Source organism: Osmerus eperlanus, chromosome 24 (assembly GCF_963692335.1).
Source record: "Osmerus eperlanus chromosome 24, fOsmEpe2.1, whole genome shotgun sequence".
NCBI classification, from domain to species: Eukaryota; Metazoa; Chordata; class Actinopteri; order Osmeriformes; family Osmeridae; genus Osmerus; species Osmerus eperlanus.
Window position 1 is genome coordinate 4,236,878 of NC_085041.1, and position 25,025 is coordinate 4,261,902.

Genomic DNA, 25,025 nt, shown 5'->3' on the forward strand with positions numbered 1-25,025 from the left:
CCCCCCCTTGTTTGGAAAGAGGATACTGCATCATTGTAGGCGTTCCTTTAGCTCGTGTTCTCAGGGCTCTCGTGTGCATGGTGTCCTCCACACCTCTCTCAGTTCTGGGGCCGGGGCCTCACTGGGGCCCTTCCTTAGGGGAGGAGGGCGGCTGGGAGGACTGGGAGCTGCCGGAGCTCTTCAGGGAGCCCAGGGTCTTGCTGAACCAGGAGTTCTTGGCTGCTTGGATCTCGTTCATCAGGACCCCCCGCTGGTGTTCCAGCTCCTGGAGGAGAACAAGGTGGGGAGAGGAAACAGAGCGGGCCGTGACAACACAGGAGTGAAGAATGTATATGTATATAAATCCGTATTGTAGTCAGGGAGGGAGGAACAAGCATGATAAGGGGGGAAAACCCCTCGATCGGTCACTGAAGTGATTCAGTGATGGGTATCAAACTAAGTAGCGGCCCATTCGAATGAGTCGAGAGTCGAATGAGTCGACTCAGCGGACGGCGTCTCACCTGGATCTTGCACTTGGCCTCCACCAGCTGCAGCTTGGTCTGGGCCAGCTCCAGCTCCATCTCCCTCAGCTGGCTCTTCAGAGAGTCCTTCTCCTCGTCCTGATCGCCGGGCCCGCAGTCCCTGCTGGGCGGAGGCATCTGGAGGGGCCCTTCTTTACTGAACACCTCCCGGCAACGCTCGCACGCCATCACCTTACTCTGCACGGACCGCACACACACGCACACGGGTTAACTGTCGGTCAGTCGTCCAGACTGTCAAACAACCAGACAGTAAATCAGTCAGACAGGCAGGCAGTCCATCAGTCAGTCGGACAGACAATAAGACAGTCAGACAGTATGTTAGTCAGACAGACAGACAATAAGACAGTCAGACAGTATGTTAGTCAGACAGTATGTTAGTCAGACAGACAGACAATAAGACAGTCAGACAGTATGTTAGTCAGACAGACAGACAGACAATAAGACAGTCAGACAGTATGTTAGTCAGACAGACAATAAGACAGTCAGACAGTATGTTAGTCAGACAGTATGTTAGTCGGTCAGACAGTATGTTAGTCAGACAGTATGTTAGTCAGTCAGTCAGACAGGCTCACCTTGACTATGTCCAGCTCCTCCTTGGTGGCGGCCTGCTGCTTCTCTAACCTGCTGCTCAGCTGAGAGCAGATCTGGAGGGCAGAGACACCACACAGTCAAATTAAAAAACCTAGAGTGGCATACGCTTCTCACGGAGAAGAACGACATTTGTGTCTGTTAGAACAGCTTTGTCCACTTCTGCTGTCTATGACATGCCAGGCTTCTCCAATACAAGTGGAGGGTCCCCACTGTACCTGTTTGTATTCGGCGATGATGGCTGTGGTCTTCTTGATCTCTGACTCGGCCTTCTCCAGCTCTCTCCTGAACACTTCCTTCAGCTAAACACAAAACCCTTCATTAACACTTGTTAATATCCAACACCGGCTTTTTTTTCTGCATTCAAACGTAGCCAACTTGAGGCGCCATCGATACTTTAGCAAAGAGTGGATAGAACCACCCAGGCTCATACAAGCAGGAAGTGATGGGCGGAGCTCTGGGGGGGGGGGTCACCTGTGCTGTCTCCTCCTCCTGCCTCCTCTTCTCCTCCTCCGTCTCCACCAGGCGCTGCTTGGTGTTCAGCAGCTCCTTGTTCAACACGTCCGCCTTGTCCTCCGCCTGGAAGGCAACGCCATCGCACGCTCGTTTACCCCGGCTAGACACAGCCTGCTCTACAGGTGTGTCTAGCCGGGGTAAACGAGCGTGCATGAAAAAGGGGGAGGTCCTCCCAGCAGTTGCCTTTCACACGTCCTACCCAATCACCCTACCCTTTTTACAAGCAATGTCACAGCGGGCTATAGATCAGCTAAAATGAGGTGTTGAGGACTATTGTGGACAATATACTTACTAGTCACATCTCAGTCTGGGATATTTTAAAGGAGCCTTGTAAGTATTCCTCTAGTGATAGGTGAGGTGTGTGTAGGGGGGGGGTACTCAAAGGTCAGGGGTCAGTACCTGGTCCAGGTCGTTGCGGAGGGCGATCTTACTGGTGACCAGCTCGTGCGCCAGGTCGTCGTTCTCCTGCTCCAGACGCATGCTGGCCTCCTGTAGGCGACGGTTCTCCCTCTGTGGATACACACAAACACACACAGGGGCACACGCGCACACACACACACACAGGGGCACACACGCAAAAGCTGATTAGACATGCTTGATATTTGATAATACAAAAATAAATTTAAATAACTGCAATGCTACTTGATCAACAAGACGTACACTGTAGCCAGCACAATGAAAACACGCGACTTTACCAACATGAGACAACACTTTCGATTTGTGGTTTTATCAAATGTTGATCTCAAACATGGTGGTAAACCTTCCAACCTCCAGTGGCACTGTTTCCAAAGCTTTGCGGCATGTGCACACAGAGATACACAAAGACACACACACACTCACACACATACATACAATTGTTTCCTACTAACAAGGTCTCATGACTAGGGCCTACTCTTCGCACAGCGTGTCTGTCTCACATGACAACACTGTTGGAATGTTCATCTCGTCCTCCCTTAAGTTATAGCCTCCTCTACCACTAATCACATCACACACACACACACCACTCATCACATGACGACGTCCGATTTCACGCCTCTTTGCTGAACAAGAGCGCTGCCTTGTTCACGGGCAGGAGCACGGGCGGGCAAGAAGCAGCGCAGACGACGACAGAGCTAGCGACGCAAACTCCAAGTGGAGAGGTAACTTACCTTGCTCTTACTGGGGTCTATCCAGTCACACTAACAAGGGCAAGGGCCCCAGACAACAGCTATCTACACACACACACACACACACAGTAACTTAGACACACACAAAGACATGTCCTGACTCACACACCGAAACACCTCTGATCGCCTCTCTTCTCTCGACTGGTGAGACTCTCCTCCCTCTGTTCCATCCCTCCCTTGCTCACACCCCACCTCTCTTTCTATCCCTCGCTCTCTTTCCATCCCTCTCTTTCTCTTTCCATCCCTCTCTTTCTCTTTCTATCCCTTGCTCTCTTTCCATCCCTCTCTTTCTATCCCTCGCTCTCTTTCCATCCCTCTCTCTCTTTCTATCCCTCGCTCTCTTTCCATCCCTCTCTCTCTTTCTATCCCTCGCTCTCTTTCCATCCCTCTCTCTCTTTCTATCCATCCCACTCTCTCGCTCTCCCTCTCATGGGGTTAACAGGGAGAAGGGAGATTGCACTTGAAGGGTTGTACTCATTCCTACCACTGATAAGGAAGTCAAAAGGAAGTCCAAATAAAATGGCTCCAATTGAAATGTGTCACAGACAGGGACAGGGTCAGTAGTGATGTACAGGAAGCAGAGGAGGAAGGTATAAAGCCTGATGGAGGCACAGTATGAGTGATTTACACTGCCTGGTCTAAGCTTACTAATGAAAGATCCTTCCTTTAAAAATAATTTACCAGCTTCTTACGGCTTGTTGAAAACCTCACTCAAACCACTGTGCTTCTTTAAATAAAATAGACACTTTATTTAGATGTGTTCACTAAAGGAAAATAAAAAAATTCTCTAGTAATATCCCATTTCAAGAATGAAATTATTATTAACAATTTTCAACACATACAATAAAACTGCATTCATATTTAATTAATATAATATAAACATTAAAAAAAAATGTCAGTGAACATGGAGACAAAACAAATTACCCCCAAAATAGCTTTTGTTTTCACAAACCCCTGTAATTATTATAACTTAAATGTCAGTATTTTAAAGAAGAAACACATTGAATTAAATCTCACATCATTAAAAGCCACATTATTTCCAGTTTCAAATGCAGGTGTTGAAGAAAGAATCTAAAAAACATATATATATATAAAAAAAATAATACTTCAACTGAGGAGGGGAAATGAGCTCAAACTGTCGCTACAACCACTTCCACCATGTCTGTGCCCAGTGAAAGTGTCTCAGTTCACTCCCAATCCCTTCCTCTTTCTCTCTTTCATGTGTGAGTGTGTGTGTGGCTTCGGCGGCCATGTTCAACGCAGCGCTCTACACAGACCTGAACTGAGACAGGGAGAGAGACACACAGGCTGTGGGTGTGAGACAGGGAGAGAGACACAGACTGTGGGTGTGACTGGGTTCTGAGGCCACAACACAACGGTCACGGGTGTAATATTAACAATAACAATAACGTCTTCATTTCCAGATCCTTCCATCCAAAGCCATGTACAAGGGAGATTTAAACCTGCAACCTCTTGATCTGCAGTCAAATGAGCAACACCCAGCCCCTGGTATGGATGACCAGGTTAAATAGACAGCTGACAGTTCTGAGAGGAGGAGGACATCCACCATGCCAGGCTTTAACTAAAGAGGACACTGTGGGTATATTTCAGGGGACTGCCACATGCTGGAGCTGAATACTCCAAACATCCGACCCCAGAATATGACCGGTTTCACCCTCTCATGGTGAAGAGAGGAGAGACTTGTTAAAGGGAGGGGGGGGGGGGTGCCTGTTAGCTGTGGCGGATGAATGCGGGGGTTTGACAGACTGGGTTTACCTGGTAACGGTCGATAGGGTCTTCTTGCTGGAGCTGGCTCTCCCTGAAGGACAGGTACTCCTTCTCAAACTTCTTCAGCTTCTTGGTGGGCACCTGGGGGGGAGGGAGAGAGACAGGTGGTGGGGGAGTTAGCGTTGGTTGATGGGTTTTGAAGGTGTTTTGTCGAGTAACCTTCTAAAAGTCAGGGTTTAATCTATAAGTGATTAAATTCCGAGTCAATTTAAGATAAGTCAGCCCATGTAGACGAAAGGAAAAGATAGTTTATTCGAGATTTTGCAGTTCACAGTTTCTACCACTAGATGGAAACACATGCAGGGCTGAGGATTCTTCAGGGGATTCTCCTACATACTGTAGTACTATGGAGGTCTATTCCAAGTCTATTTCATTACTACAAGCAACGTGAACCCATTAAAGGTCCCTTCATGAAAGAGCTTCTTCAGTTGTCATTCAAAGTAGTTAAAACAGTGTAGACTCCACAAATATCTACATCCGCCTGTACACGATCATCATGAGACAATGTTTTTCCAACGTAGTAAACACAGCAGAGTAAGATAATAATGTGAAGTCTTATTGCACTTGTATAGACAAGCTCCCGAACACCATTAGCTCAAACGACACAAACACTGTAGCTCACTGAGTCTGGGCTCTCAGAGCCAGGAAAGGGAAACGTTATCCCTCCTGTGTGGAAAGTGGGGTTGCCATGGCACCTGTTGTTAAGGAGGTAGGTTACAGGTTAATCTCGCCAGGGAGGAGCTATGCTCATGGATATGGCCTCTCAAGGGTGTGTGTGTGTGTGTGAGAATGAGAGGGTGTGTGTGTGTGTGTGTGAGAATGAGAGGGTGTGTGTGTGAGAATGAGAGGGTGTGTGTGTGTGTGTGAGAATGAGAGGGTCTCAACGGCTGAAACCAAAAACAAGCAGGCGAGGAAGGGAACGAGAGATGAGAGATGAATGAGGGCGACCGACAGACAGGAAGAGAGGGAGAGAGGGGGGGATGTACAAGAGACGACTGGCTGAGAAAAAGAAGAAAGAAGAAATATGGAGCCACACAAAGAAAACAAAGAGGTGATGCGATCACAGGGCAAGAGAGTAAATGATGATTGTGTGTGTGTTGGTGTTTGTGTGTGTTGGTGTGTGTGTGTTTGTGGTGGGTGGAAGATGGGTGTTAGAAGGAAGCTGACAAATGGGGTTGAAAGAATAAACAATATAGGAGATGGGAGGAACAGAGAGAGAGAGACAGACAGAGACAGAGAGAGAGAGACAGAGAGAGATAGAGATAGAGATAGAGAGAGAGAGAGAGAGAGAGAGAGAGAGAGAGAGAGAGAGAGAGAGAGAGAGAGAGAGAGAGAGAGAGAGAGAAACACAATCTCCTTAGTCACCCGGGCAGTCAAGCCTGGAGTCTTAAGTACCCTCAAAACACACAATGACATCTGGTGAGACTGAAAGCACTACTTCCTTCAAAACACTGCCCTTATCACATGACAAGGGTCTGGAAGTTAGTCAATGGTCACGTATTACGCTGATGTATCAACTGCTCCTGTGAAGGATGCCTGTCAAGAGAGCCTAATGTGACACTATTCCTAACCGACCGACCCAGATCGTGGGCAACAACCTTTGACCTTTGTGACCCAGGATGCACGCACCCCCAGGGTTACCCATGCTCCAGCGCATGGTACCCACCACACAGATGGTCTATTGTCATGCCCTTCAACACACGAGCGCATCTAAGCCCCTTGATTTACCTCAGAAAGTTGTTGCGTCGTAACTTGGTGTCCTTACCACTTAGTCAACGATGTATATTATAGGGAAGGAACAGTAAAAAACAGCAATCTATCGTTTTTAAAAGTCATAGTGAGAAGGCATGTATGGTGAGTGTGTGTGCTAAAGTTATAAAATGGAGGGGCTGTTTAATGACCCAATGGCCTTTGTTTTGGAACAATAGGCACCTTGGAAGAGGCTTCTCCACCCCCCCAGGCCCTCTGTTCCTGACAACTGAAGCCAACAGAGTGTGTGTGTGATCAAGACCACTACTTCTAAGAACAGAGATTAGGTAGGAAAGATTTGACTTATATACTTGATACACATTCAACGTTTTCTTTCTCAAACAGCCGCCTGAATTTCCGTCCATCATGTCTGACGGGGGCCTGCCAGTATGATACGGCATAATGACTATTTTTGATTATTCAAACGTTCTAGACCCATTTTCCCATCTCTGCTCAGCTTTGTGACATCTTTGTGACATATTTTCCCGGAGCTGTAACATTACCACAATGCAAAGACATGTCACCTCACATCTGCTGCGCCTACTATGCCACACAAGCTACAGTATTTCAAAAATGTTCAGAAATACAACAAAATGTTATAGTCCACCAGTGCCTAAATTATTCAGTCATGGATAGAACAAGGCCTCCCAACATGCTACACTCTCTACTCTATCATCCCGATACTGCATCTACACACTAGAGCGTAAGAGGCTGTGAAAAGCAATGGAGAGGCAGAGTAAGTGCAGGTTAAATAGCAGAGCAGTCACACCTGTGCACACCTGTCTCACAACCCCCTCTGTACCGCAGCTGCGCTGAGCGACACGCGGTTCCACACCCCAATCACTGCCTCTCCCTCAAAGCACACAGACACCGCGCACATGCCAGCTCTCGTGTCTGAAGCCATGCTTGCCGCATCGGTAATTAACTCTGATAAAACTATCAAATGTATTTGTGTAACTCTTTTTGCGAGCAATCTCACAGCTATCAATACACCTCCCCCCCCCCAACAAGAATGACATCTAGCTAGACCAAAAGGATATTCTTTTAAGAACTAGCAGGACAGTCGGTTGGAGAATAGAGTGATGAGGAGAGGCGGTTGTCTCTTGTGTAAGGGGGACCCAGAGGCCTTTGCATACTCAAATGATGAAAGTCAGAATGTCCGTTTCAGAAAAAACTGGGTCATGTTTCAATTCAAAGACCAATGTGAGGGGCACACATACTACCGCGTGCATGCCTCACACACAAACACACACACTCACTCACGCTAAGGTTAAGAATAATGTCTCCATTGATTCAGAAAAAAATCTCTAATTGAAACAAATTGACAACTGGTAATGTTGTTAGCATTCTGACATCCAGCAGAGTTTGGGTGAAGGCTAATGTCACAAAACTTGAGAAAAGACGGCAAATCAAGGAATGTACTGTTCTACGCTGGCAATTCGTTATCTCCACCACAACACACACTCACACATCCCATCTCGACACTCACAGGAAAAGACACAAAGTGTTTCTTGTTCGAACAAACACGTCACAAACGACCTCTTTCACTTTGACAGTGTCGGAGAGAGGTGCTCAACCGACACTTTTGACAGTGTGGTATCCGAGCTAGAGCCTGCCACAGTGAGAGAGACACCTACCACGTGTCTGGGCTTGGAGTGGGCCACCAGGTTGGCCAGAACGTCCTCCTCACAGAACTGGTTGATGACGTGAGCGTCGTACGCCACCTTGATCGAGATTTCTTCCATCATCTTGAGAACGCTGGCTTAAGGCAGGTGGATGAGGAGGAGATGGGAGCCGAGCGGACTCGCTTGTGTCACAGTGGCTGATTCTGAAGACTGACTGGTCTTCCTGGCTGTCCCTCAGGGAACTAGCCCCGCCCCCCCAGAGGGAGGGAGAGAGGGAGCCACCGAGGGAGTGTCAAATGGAACAACACACACCTGTTTGTTTCCCTTCCCGTTTCTCTCTCTCTTTCGCTCGGCCGGCGTTCTCAAGCGCTGAGGAGGATGGTCAGTCTTTCCTCTCTTTCTCCAAACGGCCAGGTAGTTTTTTTTTGTCCCCCTCTTTCCTCTCTCTCTTTTCTCCAGCTCGTCTGCTTGTGCGGAGGTATGTGTCGTCTGTCCTTCCTCCTCTCAGGTTGCGCTTTGAGTGTTATTAAACCCCCTGCACACTCTGTTCTCTGTAAGATTACGTTTGGTTTAGTTACACTCTGGTCACACACACACACCCCTCCTTGTAAGTGTGTGTGTGTGTGTGTGTGAGAGAAAGAGGGGGAGAGAGTGAGAGAGAGGAAGTCTTGGAGCTGTCAGGCAGACCGCAATGACTTGTCAGTTCCACACCATCAACGCCTCCCTGGTTTGTCCATTACGTGTGTTACGAATACAAAAACCCGGCCCATTTGTAGACTTGCAGATGGAACTACTTTTTGCGCAGTAAAGTTCCCGAGGACCCCGGGTAAGCTGTAGCATCAGAACCTTCTGGAACAGAGTCTTGTTATCTCTGGATAGACTTCCCTGTAGGACCTCCCTTTCCTCCACTCAGGGGAGAAGCATCGTAGCAACCCCTACCAACCACGCATGTCTCTCTTTCTTTATTAAGTACCACTCTCTTTCTCCCCCAGCATGCCTCTTCGACTTCTTAACTGAAACTGCTGAGTCGGAGTCAGTCGGAGGAATTTTTGAGGCGAGGCAGATATACGTGTAAGCCTCAAACGGCTTAACCAATCATATCCTGCAGAACTCTCAAACTCCAACTGAAACTTTTCAGTCAGGGATCCACAAACCAGTTATCCTGTCAGCCAATAAAACTATAGAGGCTCAAGGCCTTTAGATGTTTCTCTTTTTTGCCTTTCGACGGCAACTCTCTGTCTCCGGGCTGTGTCCTTGGGGTGTTTAAGGGCTGTGAAATTCAAATTCCAGCCATAATCCTTCAGGTTGGGGTTGATTGTAGACAGCTTATCCCCCTGTCTCCATCAAGCAGTGCCGTTGAATTATTTTCCTCTCCTAAGCTGCTTACGAGTCAAGTTGATCCGCTTTAGACCTCAACGTGAAGAAGAAAAAAAATTAAGAGGAGGAAAATATGAAATGGTCCAGCAGACTTTGCAGGGTAGAGGTTGTGAGCTCAGGGTCTCTCATGAACGTATTCATGAAGCGTGACGGTTGAGAGGTTGGTCTTTACTTGAGCGCTGGTGGTAAGTGGGTTGGGGTCTGGAAGATGGCGCTCTAGTTTGAGTGCTTTTAATGGAAGAGAGCTCTGATCAGTGATGCAACGCAAATCTCTCTCTCTCTCTCTCTCTCTCTCTCTCTCTCTCTGTGTGTCTCTCTTTATCTCTCTCTCTCTCTCTCTCTACATGCTTTCCTCCCAAGAGAGCTAAGCGCACACACGCAAGTACAAACACACACACGCACCACCTCAAACACACCTCTCTACCTTCTACTGCCAGGAAACATCACGCTAAACACAGCTTAAGAAAGGATACTCCAAAACGAAAAAGAAGACAGGTATGTGAAGAAAAGAAAGTGTGTCGAGATAGAGGATGAGCTGCAAAAATAGAGTGACTATTTCCAGCGCCAAGCCTCGTTTCTGTCAAACCTCCTCAGGCAGAGTGTCACTTCAGAGGAAATTGAGGAGAGAATTAAAATCCCAAGATGCCATGTGGTTTCCTCTTGCCTTCCCTCCTTTTCTCTCACTCTCTCTCTCTTTCTCTTTCTGTTGTTCTCTCACTTTTGCTGGGTGGGGGTTATGTCAGCCACTCCTGAGAGGCACAGTAAGTTCTCGGTACAATACATTGAAGTGAGTGTGAGTACAGCAGCACATCCACACTCCTCACACCTAATCGGAGTGAGGGTGACCAGCTGGCTCATAAAGGACAACCTCCAAAATGTCTTTCACGACAGGTCCTAGGTTCGCTCTACGATCCAGCATCCAGAGATCTTCTCCAAAACAACTCCAGGATCAGCAACTAGTTATCCACCAGCCAGAAAAAGTCCGAAAACGAGGCTGTCCAAAATAACCGTCTTATGTACGGATATCTATGGCAACTATTAGCACAGGTCACCTATGTATTCCCTGGTTGGTGTGGCTGGTAAAAGCAGAGCCACAAAGAAACAGCCAGGCAGTTTCGGAGATCAGGGCTGGTTTCACTTTGACGGCTCAGGATCTCCACTCACTGTGATCGCAATCGACCAGTCCCAGCTTCACACGGCCATACAGATAGACACACCTCACAGGAAAGGGGATTTTCGCATCCCGCAAGAGAAATCACAAAGCAGCGACTTCGTGTGAGATCCAATCTCCAAGCGGACGCGCTCCGAGGGCGAGCGCAAGACCAGAGGACACAAACGTCCTCCGGGAGAAAGGGGGGGAACGCGAGTCTCTCTGCTCTCTCTTCTTCTCCTGCTGAGTCATGGTCCGACAGACGACCTTGAGCATTACAGCCACTGCAGGTTGCAACTGCCCACGTATCTCCCTTCCTCTCTCTCTCCTTTCTCTTTCTGTTTCTTTCGCTCCCTCCCTCTCTCCCTCTCTCTCCACTTCACTTTATCACTGTCCCTCCCTACCTCTCTTTATCTCCCTCCCGTTCTCTTTCCCTTTCTCTCTCCTTTTGTCTCTCACCCCCCCTCTCCTTGTTTGCTCCATTTCCCTCTCACTCCCTGTCTCTTTCTCCCATTTTTTACAAGCAAGTACTCATGTTCTCACACACACATTTCCCCCACACTGTCATATGGTCTTATCACAAATGCATTTTTCGACCAGGGCTGCTGGGAAAAGTTTTTTTTATTTTTATTGTCAACTTTGTGAACGTTAATAAGTTGCACTACTCAAACATGAACAGTCCTAGGGGGACATTTTTCCTGGAGCGTTCACAGATAAGCTGCTACGACACAATTATTGCATAACTTATGCAAAGTCTCTCTGCTCAGGATATCCTGTGGTTAGTTACACAGGGGACGAGGAGATAATGGAGGGGTGAGACAGAGAATGGGTGAGACAGAGGATGGATGTGGAAATCTAGCTTTCACTTGCCTGTTCTTCCCTCCCGAGTGAATGAACAAGACAACAAGAACCCTGAAGAAATGCTTGAGCAGGGCCCAATATTTCGTTTTGATTACATTTGCATTCTACCCATCATTTGAGGAATTCTGCTCCTCTGAAAGACTGGCAGCATTCGAACGGGAACTCAGATAAACACAGACACAAAAACAACACATTCACATAGTGTGTATGTCTGTAAGCGTTCCTATACTTTAACCTTGAGCCAAGGATGCTTCATAGCCCTGTCTGTCAGCTTTGGGTCAAGGGTGCCCGCAACTGACCTCAGCACATTCCTCAAATACCCACTAGCTCATTACAGACTCTATGTGGGAGTAGAGTTATTGTTGAGGTTTGTGTGTTGTTCCGTTGCACATCATGGCTTAGAGACTCAAAACAATGAATACTAAACACAGCTCTGGATCAATTCATGCCATGAGGGATGAATGTGTCCTGTTGTGTGTGTGTGTGTGTATTTGTATGTGTGTCTTGGTATCTGTGTACTTGTGTGTGTGTTCTGGTGTCTGTGTGTGCGTAGTATTTAACGATGGTAAGTATTGGCATCCTACCTTAATGTTGCAGGCTTGTTCCATCAGCCTGCGGGCATTCTCGGCTGCCCGGTAGCGTTTAGGCAACTGGACCCGGAAGAACTTGAGAGCCCCTTCGAAGTCTGCCTGGAGCAGGTCCTCTTTGGACGTCTGTGGTCAGAAGACACAGAGAGAGGCCCTGTTAAGACGGCTGGAATCCGCTACCATGCTTAGACGTTTCAGTTTTGGCATTTCCCAGAGAGAATCTCTCAAGATGCACTCATGTCTAAGTTGAGTTGAGAAGGAGTTGAACACTGTTGAGGCATGTGAGACCTTACTTTGTGTGTGAGAATGTCATACCTTAACCAACCTGATATTAGTTCATATTCGTATTTAAGTATTACAACTAAAAGACCAAACAGAACTTCTATCAACTTCAAAATCAGACAATAAACATTGCAATGACTCTAGCACCCCCCAATAGTACAACTTCTAACAACCAGTCTGGGATCCCACCTTCCAATGCATTTAGTATTGGTGTTTTTCAAGGAAAGTAAGAGTTTGTGGCCGGTTTTTGTACTGTAATAATAAAAAATGAAAAACGCAAAGTAAGTAAAGCCAGAGTCACTGCAAGTTGCAAAATGTCTGTAGAAATCAAGCATAACAAGTTCAAGCCACCCATATGTTGTCATTCCGACAGCAGAGTTAGCAATCTGAGAACGAACCGGTTATTCAGGGGAGCATGGCACTGTTTTAAAAACTCTAGATTCCGTTTTTCTGGTGGGGGAGGAGAGCTTCTAGTCTGCAGCCTGTCATCCTGTACCCCATTTCCCCGACCCCCTTCTCCCTCTCTCTCACCGCCAGCAGCCGTGGTACGAAGAGGCGGTGTCCCATTCCCAGCATCCCCATCACCTTGCAGACCGAGTCTGCCTGCCCGGCCTTCTCCTCCCCAGGGCTGCCTGCCTCCTCTGCTGCCCCGTGCACCACCATGGGGGCCAGCTGGGGGTCCAGGCAGGGCAGCGGGGGAGGGGCGGGGGGGGAGGGCGGAGGAGAGGGAGAGTCCCTCTGAGGGGCCAGGGTGGCGGGTGACTCCAGCGTGTCGTCAAAACAGCCCCCCCCCCTCTCTACCGGTCCCACCAGAGTCCAAGTTCGAGCTATGTGGGTCAGGTCCAGGGATTTGTTTCGTCACCTCCCTCCTTTGAGTCGCTTAGCACAGCCGGCCAAGTCTCGATGAACAACGTGGCTGACCTTTACAGAGAGGTAGTCGATATTTCCTCATTGGGCAGTCTCACAACACGGTGAGGCAAGCGGACGGAGAACAGAACAAGATGCGGTCGACTGGATTGTACAAACTCAGCAGAAAACCGGCTGAACGTCAGCCCAGGGCACAATTGATCCAGTTCATTAGTGCACCACAGAGATGTTGATAACAGTGTAAGCTTCAGGTCCATGCAGCTTCATCCACTGTCAGAGGCCCCAAACTGCCCATTGGCTTGATGAGACAACAGTCATAAAATGGAGTGCTACAGGCACTGCTGCTAGCATAGTGTGATGATCCGGAGTTATCTCCCCGTTTAGATCAGGAACACGGTCCACAAGCTCTCCACACTCATCTTCTTTCACAAAGCCTTTTCTTCCCCAAAAATGTTACGCAGGCACGCTGTTGCCTAGCAACATATCCACTTAGCACACTGGGTTGGGATTTAGGCAGGTGACGGACAAGTATCAAACCTTTTATCCTCCTCCTCTTCCTCCTCTTTCTTCTTCAGAGAGAGAGAGAAAGAGAGAGCGAGAAAAAACCCCGTCAAACACTGAAGACCTCTCAGCGAGGAGACATCGAAGATGATAAAAAAACTTTCATATATCGGTGATAATCATCGATGTCACTGACAGTTGGCTTTAAAAACTTAAACCAACAAGGGTTTCCTTCCCAAAATGGTTGTTCTCTACAACCCACCACAGCAGAGTCCTCGCAGAGAGGAGAGTTTTCTGAACTGTTCTGTCTTAGAGACGTTAGAGACGGCTTGGTTGGCCGGATGTGGCGTGTGAGTGTGGCGTCGCTAACGGCTCCCTGGCCTCCCAGCCATGGCCGGAGCAGGACAACCAGTCAGACAGATGGCGCCTTTAAACGGGGAGTCAGGTGGCTGAGCGGTGAGGGAATCGGGCTAGTAATCCGAAGGTTGCCAGTTCGATTCCCGGTCATGCCAACTGACGTTGTGTCCTTGGGCAAGGCACTTCACCCTACTTGCCTCGGGGGAATGTCCCTGTACTTACTGTAAGTCGCTCTGGAAAAGAGCGTCTGCTAAATGACTAAATGTAAATGTAAATGTGAGACAGAGTTTCAGTCTGTATCTTCCACCTCCTGTCCAGGAGGACCCCAAACACTTGCCCAGTCAAGCACAAGACAACGTCGGGCAATTAGCCTTGGAGAAAACCCTGGCAGCTTCAAGCAGATGTCCAGTAAATAGGTCCGGCCCTGGGGGTCTGGTCCTTCGAAAGAAGAAGTCAAATTTGATGAGACGGGGGTTCCCAACGCAGACAGGAGGGACGCAGGGGGGGTTCTCTGAAGCGTGCGTTTGTGTCGTGGCTTGGCAAGGCAGGTGAAGAGACCACTGCGGAGTCCCAACCCTCCCTTCCTCTCTCTCCTTCCTCCTCTGTTTCGTGGTCCTCCAAACTGAAAGGCTTGTGATGCTAACGGCTAACTGCCATTGCCGCTCTCCTGGCGAGCTCTCCCTTGCAGAGTTCAGGTGCTGGGCAGTCCACAGCAGAGCACGCACACACACGCGAAAAGAGAGAGGTGGATGCGAAGGTGGGAGACAGAACGAGCATGCAGCAGGAAGGGAGGGAGCGTCCACTGCTAGAAGAAAAGAAGAGAAGAAACGGAGGGAGGGACACAGGAGGAGGAGAGGGGTCTGGGGACTGGCTGTGCCGATCCGCTTGAGGTAGACGTCCCTTGGGAAAAAATTTGCAACGCCCTCCCCCAACCTCTCTTTCCTCTTGTTTTTGCACCGTTGCTAAATGCTAAACGCTAGCTGATGCTACTGCTACTGTGCGTGCGTGCGCGCTCCAAATGGCATCGGCTTGACAGGCAAGTGCACAGGGGGAGACACTAGGGAGTGGTGGAGAGCGAGAGAGAGAACGAGAGACGGCAAGAGAGTGAAAGGGGAGGGGTAGAGGGAGCCTCAGGGGAGCATGTCGTCATAACTAGCCAATAAGAAACAGGCAGTGCAACCCCGCTCACTCCCTCCCTTCCCTCACATTCACACTCGTTCCTTTTTCATCCTCCCATTTTCATATCTGCGTGTCTCTACCTCTCTCCCCTGCACAGCCTTTTCTTTTCCGAGCACAACTGTGGCGCAGCTCCCCAGCTTACAGCAGAAGAGAGCATTATAATAACAAAGACTGGAAGACATGTGAAGAGCCAGTGTCTCTTCTTCCAATCCAACTAGAAGGATCCGGGACCACAGCCCCTCCAGTGGCGATGGCTCAAAGTGTTTCCATTACAAAGCCTTTTTGTCCCTCTTCATCTTTTTCTAGCAGTCATCTCTCTCCATCTCTCTCTCTCTCTTCCCCCAGTTCACACATAGTCTGCCTCTCTTCACCTTCTCCTCCCCTCTATATCTCTTCCTTTTGTCTGCCTCTCGGACTGGGCGCGGGTATGAAGGGATGAGTCAACCTTCGAGTCTAAGTGACCCCATCTCGCGCCTCCTCTTCACTTCCTCCCTCATATGTGGTTCTGACGAGCGTAAGCTCTCCTTAATGGGATGTGGTGCATGTAAGGCCAAGATCTGTATTGGTGCCTGTTTGAAGTGAACTTTTAGGCAATGGCAGTCTGGCTTGAATGAAATGTGTCTCAACGTGATTTTATGTATATTCTTTGAAATACAAGTTGAAATTGTGTTTGAAGGGGAGTTATCAACAGGAACAGACCGAAAAGCATTTGGGAGCAATTAGTGGAGATGCAACCAATCAGAGCAACAAAACATCTTGTTTTTTTACGAAAATGCCTCAACGGTCCTTCTCTGTACTGTCCTCGTATTAAACCAACTCCCTGTCAAACGGTTCTAATTGGCTAAGCGATACTTATGCCGGAGGAAAATCTTTTGGAATGAGAGGGTGGCCAGACATGTACCTCAGCAAATAAACCATGAGCTTCCTGATTGGTCTGGTTCCCAGGCTAGAACTCTGCCCGACTACCTGCTGGTCTAGGTCTTCCTCATTAAAAAGTAAAATATGCTTTTCAGCAGGTGCTTTTATTCACAGTGAGAATTTGGCCCAGTGGATAACATTGTTGTAATCATATAAGAGGTCGTTCATCCATTCATTCAAACGGAGTGTCGATGGTCGACTGTGCTGCCTTGGGTAACACCGCATCTCTCTGTCTGAGATCACGTGGACCTCTGGAGATGAATGTCTGGACAACATCAATGAACCTGTGATACTGTCATCATCCCATTGTGTGCGGCGTCTTCAAGACACACAGATCAATACAACCACAGCTGGATCTGATGACACCAGTATTACTCTGATTTCTCTCCTTCTTCCATTTCCCGAATGGCGGTTTGTATTTTGTCACGTGGTCTTACATATGCTCAATTTGATTAAGAATGCTTCTATTTCACAAACAACTGAAGGACGTCGATACTGAAGTGAAAGGGAATTCCATTTTCACTCGATGTGCTCCCTCCATTTGCCATGGAATCACGTGACGCTGGGCACAGAGAAATGTGGGATCCTGATTGGTCCCTGAGATATTTTAGGTGAACTTAACATGGGTTTCAGCAAAACAGCATTGGGTGTTGAAGAAAAGTGGATAGCTAATGTGCTGACAGATATTACCTTTCTGTGTTGTCGCCCAAATCCGCCCTGCTACAACCCCCATAAGAGGTTGAAATTTGACAAAAGCTTGACATATGAAAACAAGTTGCCAGGCTGAGTTAAGGCAGAACAGCACCTGAAGGGTGAGACAGCACTTGATGAACCGGAGAGACGTCTTTCTGACAAAATATTATTTAAAAATGACCAAGACGAAGAATCAACAGAAGAAGAAAAAACTCTTGTTGATCAGATTTTTGGTCCTGATTTCATTGCAGAGTGAATTGACAACCAATGAGACTGCTGAACAGATGAAGATGCAGTGCTCGGCTAAGCTGACAAACCTCTCTCTTGTCACACCAGCAGTAGGAGACAGCTTCAAGAAAACATTTCCTTGAAGTGAAGACAGCTCTCCTCCCTGTTCCCCAGCAGGGGGAGACATGTGCTAACGAATTCCCTTCCACTCCACTTTCCCCATGCAGCCAACACTCCTTACATCATTGGCCGAGCATGGAATAGATCCAGTCTGAAAACAACTCCCAGGTGATACAGTACTTCTGAGGCACTTGTGGACAGCTCTGTTTGAGGAGCCCGAGAGGAAGTCTGTTTCAGACAATACCCAGCCCGTCAGAGGAAACTGCCTCGAGCAACTGTGAATTTTTAATTGTGAGCGGGGTCAGCGGTAGATAGAGAACAGTTTGAACAGTAAAGACGTTTTTTTTCCCCGTCAAACCGGACACGCCAGTACGCATTATGAAGAAAGACCAGCGATAAAGTTGTTTCGATCTTACATAAAGCATTTTTGGATAGCTTTACATTTGGATTGTGGTCAAAGTTATAGCCACAGAAAACAAACAGCACTAATGACTGCACACTCAGATATAGATTGAACGTGTGTAACTCAACCACAGACTCAAAGTGGAAGCCACTGTGAATATCGATGTTGGTTGAGTCCACAGAATTTAGTTAAACTCCACTGACTGAGTGTTTGACAAAGTTGCAGCATATCATCTTAACCCTAAATTAGAAGGTTCCGGTAGAGCCAGAGGGTAAAACAAGGTTTAGCATGTAACACAGTTTGCCTGAAAAATGAACACAGCAACCAGGAATAAATTAGATGAATACTGACCTTGAGAAGGGCAAGGGCGACATTGAAGATGATGTTTAGACCCTGGGAATGAGAGAAGGACATGATTAAAACCATAGCAAATATTTGACTTGTACTAATATGTGTCTACGGCAAGTATGTGGCTATCACTTTAAGACACCAATGATGCTGTAGTGTCGGGAGAACATCATGTCTATTCTAGGAACATAATTGCGGTGTGTTGGTGTTCCTTCATCGACAGATCCCAGTGCTAAAGATAAACAACGCAGAGGGCTCTCGAGCAGGTTCCTCATTGACATGTTTGTATCACAATTTCAACCTCCCCTTCCATCATGTCTGCGAGTTCTCAACACCAAACACTGGCCCGTCCACGTGGACACCTCGCAAAAGCATTTTCGAGGGCGACTTCTACTGACTATGAAGAGTCACATAATCATCTTAAAGAATGGCAGAGAGAGAGAGAGAGAGAGAGAGAGAGAGATGGGGGGAGGGAGAGAGAGAGAGAGAGAGAGAGAGAGAGAGAGAGAGAGAGAGAGAGAGAGAGAGAGAGAGAGAGAGAGAGAGGGACAGATGGCAGCAGGAGGAGGAAAAAAAGACAGTCCCTTTCATGGCCAGGTGGGGACACATCACGACCACTGAGTGACAGGCAGATGGATAGATGGCAAAGAGGAAGATTGATAAGGGGATGGGCTGAGGGGGGGGAGAGATATAAGAGGAAAAGGAAAATAGAACAGTGAGTGATGATGAGGTGGGTTTGAGAGAGGTAGGAAACAGTGAGGGGAAAACGAGAGTGAGAAAGCGAGAGAGGGAGTGAGAAAGAGGGAGAGAGGGAGGGAGAAAGGGTGAGAGGGAGCGAAATGCAATGCTGATGTCAGCTCTGCATGGGAACACCCGTCTCCTCCATCGCTCCGACAACCCGTTCACATGGCAACACGGAGCTAAAAATATCCCTCCACCTCTATAAATAACCAAAGGAAGGGTCTCTATCTGCCTCTCTGACTGGCTCTAGATGGCGCTAGGGTGTAGGTGTGTGTGTGGGTGTGCATGTGTGTGAATGTGTGTGTGTGTCTAGGGGCATCGACACTCTTTACACACGCGGCCTGCCAACAGGCGCCCCCATGCGTGTCAAACTGAGATGGAGTCAGCAAGTTGGGGAGGTGGTTTGATGTGGGTCGGAAAACGCACACAAACGTGTAAAAGTGCACGCAAAGAGCACACAAGCACAGGGCACGGAATACATGGGCGCGCAGTATTTCGTCTACCTACGGTTAAGACTGTCACTGTGTCACCGGGGGGGGGGGGGGGGGGGGGGGGACGTCGACACACAGGGGGAATTAACAGACCGTAACACACACGCATGCCAGTGAGGTCCAGATGTCTACTTACCAACTAAGATAAGACAGAAGAAACCAAGGGGGATGGAAAGTCAAGAGAGAACGTGAGAAAAGAGAATGACAACAAAAATGACCGGAAAAGGACAGTCCAGTACAACGTGAAATGAAATAAAGATAACAAATAAGGTGTGTGTGTGTGTATGTGAGAGAGAGATAGACAGGAAAACAGAGATAAACAGAGAGAGAGCAAGGGAGAGAGAGAAACAGAGGTTTAGAAACAGAGAGAGAGAGAGAGAGAGAGAGAGAGAGAGAGAGAGAGAGGGTGAGAGAAAGAAAGAGATTGAGAGACAGAGAGGGAGTGCGTGAGAAACAAACACAAAACGAGAGAAGCAGAGCGAGTGAGGGAGAAACGGAAAGAGAGCGAGAGAGAGGAGAGCAGAGGCAACCTATCAGAGGAAGCGGTGAGCAGGTCAAAGACAAGGAGCAACAGATTCTCATCATGCGGCTCACTGGCTGAGAAAGGCCCAGGAAACTTTTAATTGTTCCGCCTGGGGCTGGGGATAGAGAGGAAGAGAGAGAGAGGGAGGGGGGGGGGGGAAGGAGGGGTGAAAATGAAACAAGGAGGAGGAGAGGCAGAATCACTAAGAAAAGCCTGTAGAGCTCCCCCTGGGGGTAGCATTCAGGATTGCAGGGGATCTACTACATTTACATTACATTTAGTCATTTAGCAGACGCTCTTATCCAGAGCGACTTACAGTAAGTACAGGGACATTCTCCCCCGAGGCAAGTAGGGTGAAGTGCCTTTCCCAAGGACACAACGTCAGTCGGCATGACCGGGAATCAAACTGGCAACCTTCGGATTACTAGCCCGATTCCCTCACCACTTAGCCACCTGACTCCCTACTAGGGGTGTACTTAACGGCCCCTGAGGTTCTTGTCACCGTTTCATCTGGTGTCGTTTTTTAATGAGATCTCAGAGGCACGTTGAGACGCAGGAGAAGGGGGAGACACGTGAGCTTTCCTGAGACACCGAAGGAAGTATGCGTGGAAAAAAACGCTCGAAAAGCAAGGCCCGAGCCCCCGACGGCGGTGATTGGCCGCTTCGTGCTTCCCGCGTCTCTCTGTGTGGAAGCGTGTCGCTGTGCGTACCTCGCAGAGCAGCAGGTCCGTGATGTGGAACACCATGCAGAGGGGGAACTTGGCCGTGAAGAGGGTGAGGAACCACTGCGAGGCGTACATGTGGGCCTCCAGGTTCATCTCCTGGAAGTGGGACCACAGCTCGGGAATCTGCTCCTGAGGACGAGGAGAGAAGAAGATGACCGAGGAGACTGAGAAGATTTCGACGTCCGACTCATCGTCGCCGAAAGGCCTACACCTTTCTAGACACAAACGGCTGCAATGGGGCGCCCCGGTAGCTGACCGGATAAGTGGACATACCATGTAGGGTGAGGCCATTTAGCAGCGGCCTGGGCTTGAATCTGGCCTTGGCCCTTTGCTGCATGTCTTCCCTTCTCACTCTCCCAGCCTTTCCTGTCACATTTCACTTAAAACTGTCCAATAAAGCACGCCAAAAGATATTTCTTGAAAAAGTGCCACCAACTGTACTGTATATTCGGGCCCATGACATCAGCAAGCTCTCTTGCTGATGTTTTGCCCGGGATGGCAACGGAAGCTCCTAGCTAATTGCCTGTATTGTTATCTGACTGCTGAAGCTACTGTATGGTTGAGTAGAATGATTATTTTCCTGAAAATAGCAGTGCGTGTGAGAGAACCACATGGGCATGCTTGAACATCAAAGTGTCAAGCATGCGCCAGGCTGTTACCTCAGGGGCTAAATCAACTTAACAACTCGCACCTTGTAGTAGGAGCAGATAGAGGACGGTAGCAAAGAGGAAGAAGCTATGCTGTAAACACTGGCTTGACTCCAACCCGTATGCTAACCTTTAGCAGTCGATTCTAACTCCCTTGCCATTGGAGACTGTCAATACTAACCCAGTTTCATTTAATGCTGAAAGAAAGCCACTTAAGGAATAGGGGAGGGGGCGTAAAGTGGGTTTGAGTGCCAAATTAAACTCCAATTAGGAGTGGATTTAGTCTCAACTCAAGTCATAGTCAAGCTGACTCCAACACATGCCTTTACTCTCACAGACCTTTGCACTTCCTCCTTGAGAGTGGTGTGTGTGTGTGTGTGTGTGTCAGTGGGATATAGCACACACACACGACACACACAAAAAAAACACGTCTAAGAGACAGGCACCAAGCCGAACACACACAAAAACAAGGTTTTTGTAAAACCCCCCAAATTATTCAAACGCATCCGGAACACTCCATATCTGCATTCCTCTGAAGGTTTGACGGGTGACACTGGAGGGCAGCTGCAGCGCAGACTGACCTGTAGCAGTCTCTCCAGCTGGTAGAACTTGCAGTGTAGGTCCTCAAAGTTGTTCTTGTACAGAGCTCTGAGTCCGTAGTCATACATGATCTTCACCAGCACGCAGAAAGCCTGCTCCTCGGGCATCTGGGGGGGGGGAAATGAGTTGGGTGACGAAGAACGAAAGAGGAGATCAGAATAGAACACAAGGCTTCTTTATCAGGAGTGATCGGTAAGAAGTGTTCACTCTGCGATACTGTAAGTAATTATATTTGACGTAACTGAGAGAATATGAATATTGTAATTAGTGAATATTGAGACCCGTCACTCTTTGTCTCTGTGGAGATGAAGTTGGTGCAACGGTACACACACGGACAGAGGAGGGTATTTAATCAGTACGACAGCCTGTGTGTCCCGGGCTGAATGGGCTTCTGCAGGTAGACAGGCACAGCCATTAATATTCCTGACACCTCCTGGGCTTCCTGCATTCAAAAGGACCTCTCCACTTCTCCTTCCCCGCAACCCCCCTCCCCCCCCGATCACTCCACACTCTCTCTCACCCCCCCCCCCCCCCCTCTGTCTTTCACCTATCTATTTCCGATTCCTGCGTTCGGAAGGACTTCTCTTCTTTTCTACCTCCCCCTCTCCTCTCCCCTCTCACACTCTCCTCTCCTAGCTCGTCTCGGCCTCCACACATTCTCCCGTCAAAGTTTCCTTCTGTCACAACACGTCGCTTCTCGAGCTTCCTCCATCCCTCCCTCCCTCCCTCCCACCTCTCTCCTCTCTCTCTGCCAACTGAATCTCTCTCGTCCCAAGTTTGGTTGGATTCCGCCCCTTGCTTCGGCTCCGCGCGTTCATCTCTCATCCTCTCACATCTGTCTCTGAGTTCCTCTCGGGTCTGGTCGTTCCTCCCTGCATGAACCCCAGCCCCTCTGCTCGTTCCTCCATCTCCGCGTCGCCCCTCTTAACGCCCGCACATGACGGGTCATGGACATTGAGCAGATGTCACATGGGCAGCGTATGAACCTTTAGGAGGACACCTTGACGACAGGCCGACTTACGTGCAATAGCAACACAGCCGCCAGAAAGGACTGTCCCTGACAGTAGCCGATCTCCTCGTCGTAGACAGAGTAGGCCTGGGAGAAGGGGGGGGGGAAGCAAAAAAACCATTGGAGACCTTGTGAAGCCGAATCCCTAGACACCGGACATGGTAGTTAGACTGCATCTTCTGTAATAAAGTTATTTAAAAGTAAAGGAGAAGAAGAAAAAAAATTATGGGAATAATTTACACAAACTCCTAATTGCCTCTCAAGCAAAGAGTTCTCCCTTTTATCCTCATCAGTCTTTTAAGAAGAAAGAGCACAGCTCGTGGTGCCCCGACTGCCTAACCCTAAAGTAAATGTGGAGTTGTCAGCATGTTCTCACGCACACCTCAAACAGCATACAAAGTACCGTTTCCTGCGGAGGCTAGATTGTCTTGGCCATTAGCTGTTTCCTGGGACAGCCTCTGGGGCTCTACTCTCCAGCATGGCTGTCTTTAATCTGGATGTGCAATCAGGAGATGGTAGAGGAACTCGGCTAAGCCCTGCTTTTCAAAAGGACACAATTTCACACAAGAGGGGCCGTCTTATCCTGACCTGATAAAATGGAGGCACAAAGTCAGAGTGGTCAGGAGGTAAGACCTATAATTATATCAGTTAATAGAGAAAATAAATATATATTTCAGTGTGGATAACAATAATAACAATAATATATGCCAAGGTATATACTCAAGAATTGGAATGTGTATGAAAACCTGCTTAAGGTTTACACTACAATACGACAAATGTAGCATACAATCATTGTGACTGCGTTAACGTGGAAGTCACCTATAAAGGGCAACATGCCCAAAAGGCAATGAAAAGACATTTGTGAAATGTCAACGTGGCCTCGCAGCTGGCAGGGAATTGGCATGGCAGTAATTGAGGAGATCGCTTTAGTTAGCTGTCTGGGGTGCAGTTAGACAGATATACATCTGATGGCGTATACCATTGCCTCGTGCTAACCACACCGCCGCCACACACACCGGTAGACTGATAGGGGTCTTGGACAGCAGACATGGCCCATTTATCAGCGCAACTCATTTTCATTTGTTTAGGTTAGGGAACGGCATGACACGTGTGATTAGGTTAATGGCAGCGCACTTCTGACCCAATGTTCACGACGTGAGCGGTTGTTATGTTTGGTGTACTTCTGAGCTAGTTTATTTATAATCATGGCTGCAGAGGATTGGGAACGATTTCAAAAGGTGCACTGTGGAGTTACCTGAGATTTGTAGGCTTACTAGGCTATCGCTTTGTGGGATTCAAACATGTGGCTTTTTAGGGAACTACCTAACCCTTAGCAAGAGGCAATCTACATGTATTTGCATACAAATGAGCACTCGCAAATGACCAACTCTATTCCAGGAAGGGATGTTGAGTGTTTCTGAAAAGTTCAGACTTCTGGCAGAGCAGAACAAAACTAAAGAGGCACAAGTCTCGCTCATCGCTCCAAAAAAAAAGAGATTACATTTGGTTTCAGTTGTATATGGTAGTTGTATATAACGTGTCAGAACTCTGTTTAAAACGATGTGTTATATGTAGCTATAGGCACCTGGTTGCCGGTCTGTGATTCTTCAGTGGTAGCAGTTTCTGTTTATAGTTGTGCTATTAATGGAAATATATATGAACATATGTTTATCTGCTTTTCTAGTATGTTATTTGGAAGTAGACTAAGCTTTACTTTTCCAATAAAGTTTTACTGGGCATCAGACACTTCGAGCAGATACACATTTCTCACCAAACTAACTCTGGTTCTTGAACCTGTTCCGTTCCGTTCAGGACGATTGGAACCAAGGCGCTATTTTGCAAACCAGGCCGCTTTTCCACCAGCTTTGAGGAGATTCAGCTGAACAACTGTAATCGAAGATGTGTCATCAACAAGCATAAAGATTACTCTCTCGTGCTACTTTCTAGATTTTCCTGAAACTCAGGAAAGGACCAGATTGTCTCCAAGCATTGGGTTTCAGACTTCTCCACTGTTGCCTTCTCCATCCTCTCTTTCCAACCAGTAGAGTATGTCACGCCCATCATGGTTTGCACTTCATGCTCAAGGAAAACCCACTGTTTTGGGGGGGCTTCAGCTGGGAACCAACTTTTCAAGTTCTGAATTTAAGCAGAACCTGCAAATTGTCAGCACTTGAGTTGACAATCTTGGCACGGTTTAAAATGAGGTGCACAAACTGTAGGGAAACCCGTTCCATGTGGTTGGGGTGAGAATGGGATGGCTTCTGCTCGAAGCTCCCTCCAAGTCTGGTTTGATTCAATGGCTGAACTTTGATTTAACAAGAATGCTCATCAGCATTAGTCTCCTAGTCTGTAGACGCATCATCAGACACCACGTGTGGGATGCACCTGTGAGCCTCAGACGTACCTTGCAGATCTTGTAGAGGGAGTCCTGGCCGTCACCAGAGTCTCTGAAGTAGTCGTGTGCT

The 25,025-nt window shown here is 48.1% G+C and overlaps 1 protein-coding gene across 3 annotated transcripts; it reads right to left on the minus strand.

The window, feature by feature from the left end:
- On the minus strand, positions 1-25,025 carry rabgap1l (RAB GTPase activating protein 1-like). 3 transcript variants are annotated; one of them, XM_062450751.1, is made up of 9 exons: positions 12,742-13,637; positions 11,926-12,054; positions 4,568-4,660; positions 2,025-2,135; positions 1,584-1,688; positions 1,328-1,411; positions 1,094-1,165; positions 501-698; positions 1-265 (listed from the first exon to the last, which is right to left on the minus strand). In XM_062450751.1, the coding sequence occupies exons 1-9, from the start codon at positions 12,871-12,873 to the stop codon at positions 119-121; spliced, it is 1,071 nt and encodes a 356-aa protein (XP_062306735.1). In that variant the 5' UTR covers positions 12,874-13,637; the 3' UTR covers positions 1-118. The 3 variants fall into 3 exon arrangements, with proteins under 3 accessions (XP_062306735.1, XP_062306736.1, XP_062306737.1); XM_062450752.1 differs by lacking the exons at positions 11,926-12,054; positions 12,742-13,637 and adding an exon at positions 7,966-9,256; XM_062450753.1 differs by lacking the exons at positions 1-265; positions 501-698; positions 1,094-1,165; ... (2 more) ...; positions 2,025-2,135; positions 12,742-13,637 and adding exons at positions 2,997-4,073; positions 17,828-17,869; positions 20,290-20,433; ... (1 more) ...; positions 22,573-22,647; positions 24,965-25,025.

Bases quoted from the DNA above. Each gene is read 5' to 3' on its own strand.
- rabgap1l (XM_062450751.1), bottom strand. From the start codon at position 12,873: ATGGTGGTGCACGGGGCAGCAGAGGAGGCAGGCAGCCCTGGGGAGGAG. The intron at 1,689-2,024 runs GTACTGACCCCT...GTTGCCTTCCAG, and splicing joins TCCGCAACGACCTGGACCAG to GCGGAGGACAAGGCGGACGT. The intron at 699-1,093 runs GTGAGCCTGTCT...CGGTCCGTGCAG, and splicing joins AGGAGCTGGACATAGTCAAG to AGTAAGGTGATGGCGTGCGA.